We start from the raw sequence: 5,224 nt of genomic DNA, 5'->3' as shown, positions 1-5,224 counted from the left end.
TGCTTGGAGGACCACAGAAGTCAGGGTCTAATCTACTGTGCAAGATGCAAAACCAGCACAAAGGGCCAGCAATAAGTGCTAATGTGCAAACCTGGGAGACTACCATCATCTGCAGTCAACAGCTCACCATGGCCTGAGTTTGAGGACCTCTCACCTGCTGAAATCAAAGCACATGCAAGGAAATAAAAAGAACTGTTCATTGAATTGAGGCTGTGCTCAGCTTTAGGTTTTGACTTTGGCTGCTCTATCCTAATCTAGGATAATTACAGAGGGTCCCCTTCCTGCCTCCTTCCCCAAAAGAAGGGATAAAGTTTACAAAAAAACAACTTTCTCCAAACCAGCAGAAATACTGACATAATGGTGAATATAAAGCTTTACTTACTGAAAGAAAAATTCAAACTAGGCAAATGCTGATCTTTCTGAGAAGCTGCCCCTTTCTTACACTTATGCACATTTGAAACATCATTTTCTCTCCAACCTAGACAATGCAAAACTCTTTTCTGAGACAAATCTTTACAGACTGTTTGCTTTTGGGCCAGAAAAAGGAAAGCCCCAAAGGCTGACTGGTTAAATATAAACTATAATTTTCACTCAGTGAATCAGTAAAACCTTGAAAGAACTAAAAACAGCTTTCAACTGCACAGCATACAATGAAAGGACTTTCAATTATGTATATTCCTGCCCAGCACAGGAAGGCTAACAAGAATAGTCCACCTGCTCACTAGTTAATAGTGCTTCCTTCCATACTTTGATATAATTTCCCTTCTGAATTAAACCTCGTAATAATCCAAAGTCTAAAGCAAATTGCTACCCTGGCTTATAGCGTGCTTTCAATTACAAATACATGCTAAAATTTGTGTGTAAGTTCAGACTGCATCTCATTTGGAAATAAGCTTTTAATATAATAAACTAAATTTACAATCCTAAGTGCATCATACTTACAGGTGCACCTAGAAAAGTGCACCAAACTTAGAAATAACTTAGAAATATTGCAGTACAGTGGCATCTGCCACTGAAGATGTGCAAAGTTCTTCACAAATATTGATGTGTTTCAGTCTAAAAATCTTTGGATAGGACTTAAGGACACATGAGCATTGAGATGCAGTCACCATGAGAAAAGCAGTAGATGCAAAGCAACAGCTCATGAGATACAGAAAGTAGCAGAAGACCACTCTATTCAATTAGCTCTGTTGTATAATGAAATTAGAAAGTCAGAAGAAGTTATTGTTAGCATCTTTTATGCTCACAAGAAGTGTCACATTGTCTAATGCCCACATATGCCCAGTTCCCAGCAGTAAAAAGTCCTCTGCATGAGGGAAGTGTGCACAGTGGGGTTTGCTGCAAACTTCTTAATGAAGCTAAGCTTCATTACAAAGCTATCCTCAAAAGTTGCCTGACTTTGGTTTTGCAAGTTCTGTGTGTCTCAGAGTATAAGGTAACTTGCCTGCACCTCACATTGTGCTGCACACTCACTGCAGTGCCACCTCACCTCCCATCTTCTGCAGGTTAAGTTGTAGAAATACAGCAGAAAGGTGTGTAGTATCATGTAGACACTCACCACACATACCAACACCTACATGTATTGTGCTTTAAAACTGCAGCAGAGAATCTACAAAGTGTATCACTTCAGAAAACCAGCATTTTTCACTTCTACTTCTGCACCTCAAGGTATCTTGGTCTATTTGGATCCAAACTTGGTCATAGACTTCTGCCACAGACGTTTTCCTCACAGATTTAAAGTGAGAAGCCTTCTTGAATCATGTCCTAACTGAGCTAAACAGTTGGTTCTCATTCTTACAGCCTTACCCAAAGCCAAAGAAATGCAGAGACAGTCAGTGTACTCACTCATCACAAGTTAATGAGGTGCTTTAAACCAATTTAATTAAACCAGGAAAAACCCAGAAAGGAGGAGTCTCCAGCATGTTTCTGAAAGGTGTACAGAAATTTAGCAGAATTTGCATCAAGTTTCATATAACTTAAATACAGAAATTAGATATAAAGAAATGTAGATGCTTCCATACTGGGGTTCTGAAGCAGTTTTAAGTGACAAGCAAAGAAGTCTCTTTCTAAATAAAGCCTTGAACAGAAACAGACCTGGAGGAAGACAAACCAAATCCATGCTTATAATAAAAATCACACTTGCCCAAGCTTAGCTCAGCAGAGGTATAAAGGCATGTGCTTTGTGTTGCAAAAGCTTCCAGGCACAGAGCTGCAAATACAACCTCCTGTTACCAAAAAAAAAAAAAAAAATTCTGGTCACTGCTACAAAAGGTACTCTTTAGGGAACTAGAAAAGGCAAAAAAAAAAAAAAGAATTAAGCCACCAAACTTCTGATCCTTTTTCTTTCACCCCAAATTACATAATATCAATTATCTTATTTTTAAAAAGTTGTCCCGTACATCAAGGTACAGATTATATGAGAACTCAGAAGAAAGTGAAAAAAAAATAGCAAGCTCAGAAATAAGAAAGGTCAGTAGTTTCATTTTCCTGTTTAAACTTTGTTACACTTTGAACTTGCAATTTGTGAAATACCATTCACTTAGGGTCTCCTCTCAATGTTTAAAGCATCCCACTGACTTTAACCATTCTGACACAGTACACAACTGGATTTACACACTAATCAAGAGAATTCAGCTTCAAGTTTCCTTCATGGGAAGCCTAAGACAACCTGGGAACCAATATTGATAAAGAAAACTGTTTATCTCTAGTCAGATGGGTGGAGAATAAGAGTTCTGAGGAAGTAACAACATCTGAAATATTAGTCAAAAGTTAAACTGGCCACATCAGACACAGGATGCTAAATTTTATAATAATGCATTTGCCAGAATCAGTGCACCTGACTATGGCTTTAAAAAGGGAATCTTCGATAAACAGCCATTTCCTAGTGTTATGTACCTAGAAATGGAAATACTATTAGATAGGTGCAAAAATAATTAGAAATTATAATGCTTGACTGTGTGAACTGAAGCCCCCTGGCATGCATGCACATACCCACACACAGCAGCAAACACCTGCACATAACACCAAACATTTCCATAACAAGCTGGAGTTAACTGGTTTAATTCTTTCCCCAGCTGATAACCAGCATTAGGATCATCCATCAGTCACACTGAATTCTTAAATGAGTTCTGAAGCAAAGTCACAGTCAGCTGTAACAAAGGAGCTGTATCACAAGAACTGTTACAATTTAATTCAATTTACACTATAAACTGAAAGGGGACTACTGTGTGTTGCAGTCCCATGAAACTTACCCCACAAGTCAGGTAACTGCTTAACTTTGCTATAAAGAAATTACAACTTCCAGGTTTATTACTGCCTTCTCCTTAGTGACAGCCCTGAGAGTATGTGCTTCACTTCCCAGAAAAAGAGCAAAACCTCTGAAACACAACTGCTCAGATGCTGAGCAGGGCCCAGGCAGCTCAAGTCCTGCTGCTGGCAAAACAAGGACAAGCTGCTGCTCTCACACTGTGCTCACCCCTCTCTGCAGCACCTCAAACAGATCCTCACCCAGCCACAGCTGGGAGGCTTGTACCTCAATCCATCAGAGCTCTTGCCAGTCATCAGTCCCTCTGGGATGTCTGGCATCAGCTCAAAACAATAAAATGCAACCACTGACAGACTTCACAGCAATATGGAGGAAAGGATGCATGAGAAAGCCATACCGTGCAAGTACTTCCAGTACAGAAGAGATTCCAGCAAATTTTTAGGAGTGCTAGCACTCCTAGCTAGCTAGCTGTTTTCTAGCACACTTGTGATGCCTGACAATTTCACCTCTGCTCCTTCTCAGAAATGCATTGTTTCTGAAAGGGCAACACCATAACTGCCCTGATAGACATATCCCAAACACAGCCATAGCAAAAGCCAGCAACTCAAGTAACAGTGTAAGTCTGCTGTAACCCCTGACTCTGGATTTACACTGGTAAAATTAAAGAACAGAATATATTCCTAGTAATGTTTTTATCTTCTCCTGGAACACCAGTGTTATCTTCACCTAGAATATCTTTTTCTATGTTGTTTATTAAAATACTCTGGATTCCTGGAGGGCTGAATAATTTATTTTCCATGGTTTCAGAACATCTTTTCTTGTGGTGTGCAGGAAATAGTGCAAGACTGAAGGACTGGATAGTTTTAGGATGATCACACAACCTGTTTTCACAGAACCTGTTCCTAAGGAGAAATAATGTAATCATTAGAAACTGTGACAAATCAGCTCCCACAGGAATGAAAGCTTGCTCTGGAAAGACAGTTATTTTACTCTATGAAACTTGCATACTGCCACAAAAACAGTTTTTATTGCCTCTGATGGCACAAGATTGGATTAAAAGCAAGAACACATCCCTTTGGCTGCGCCCTAGCATCCCATCCCCTTACTTTTGAATATTTCCCTTCAACTTCTTTGTACACAAAGGAAATAACAAAGACATCTGCTGTGGAAAAACAAAACAAAACAACAAACCAAAACACCAGCACTTTCCATATTCCATTTAAGTATCACACAGTAGACCCAAGAGACACAGGCATACTTTTTCCTAAGGCTATGGACTTTTACAGACACAGTGTCTAAGAAGTAAGGCTGTGACAGAGCACAGCAGCAGGCTCCTCAAACTAGCCTTTTCGCTCACGAAAGTCACGTTGTAATTAACCCAGAGAGCATCACTGAACACCCAGCAGCCAACAGTGGCACACGTTGCACCTTCTCGAGCCCGGGGGTGCCTGTGCACAGACCCACGCCGCGCAGTGCAACCACCTGTTCGTGCACGCACGGACACCGTGCACACACCCCTCGCTGCTCCCTGACTGACTCCGCTGCGTTAAAGGCGTTAACTGCAACCCAAACACATTATCACGACACTGAGGAAACTCAAGCTTGGCCTTTAATCAGCTCGGACCAAGGGCCAAGCAAGCCGGGATGCGGGGCTCCCACGCAGGGACCCTACCGTGGTGCTACTGCTGTGCCAATCCACTGCCAGCAAGGGACTCTTGGAAGCCACCTTGCTCCTGGGAGACAAAAAAAAAAACAACAAACAACAAACCCCACAACAACCACACCCCCCAAACCTCCTCAGCCCGTTCTGCTGGCAGAGAACCCCCTCGGGATCTGCCCTAACAGGGTGCGGGTCCCCCCCACGCAGCATCCCCGGGCACGCCGGGGAAGTTACAAACTCCCCTTTCCCGCCATCCCGCCGGCATTTCCCCTCCCTATTCCCATTCCCAAGAGGACAAG

General features: G+C 41.7%; 1 protein-coding gene across 1 annotated transcript in view; it reads right to left on the bottom strand.

Moving 5' to 3' along the window:
• The window catches only part of LPL (lipoprotein lipase), a gene marked incomplete at its 3' end in the record, with an annotated part of 14,415 nt that extends 9,236 nt beyond the window's left edge, over positions 1–5,179 (bottom strand). The window contains exon 1 of the mRNA XM_009998175.1: positions 5,164–5,179. Within this exon, the coding sequence (XP_009996477.1) occupies positions 5,164–5,179 (16 nt within the window). The remainder of the gene's footprint in view (positions 1–5,163) is intronic.
• Between the last annotated feature and the right edge of the window lie 45 nt (positions 5,180–5,224).

The sequence above is a fragment of the Chaetura pelagica genome, unplaced genomic scaffold (genome assembly GCF_000747805.2).
Source record: "Chaetura pelagica isolate M959 unplaced genomic scaffold, ChaPel_1.0 scaffold145, whole genome shotgun sequence".
Lineage (NCBI taxonomy): Eukaryota > Metazoa > Chordata > Aves > Apodiformes > Apodidae > Chaetura > Chaetura pelagica.
Note: the sequence above shows the minus strand (reverse complement) of the source record. Positions and strands in the feature narration are given on the sequence as shown.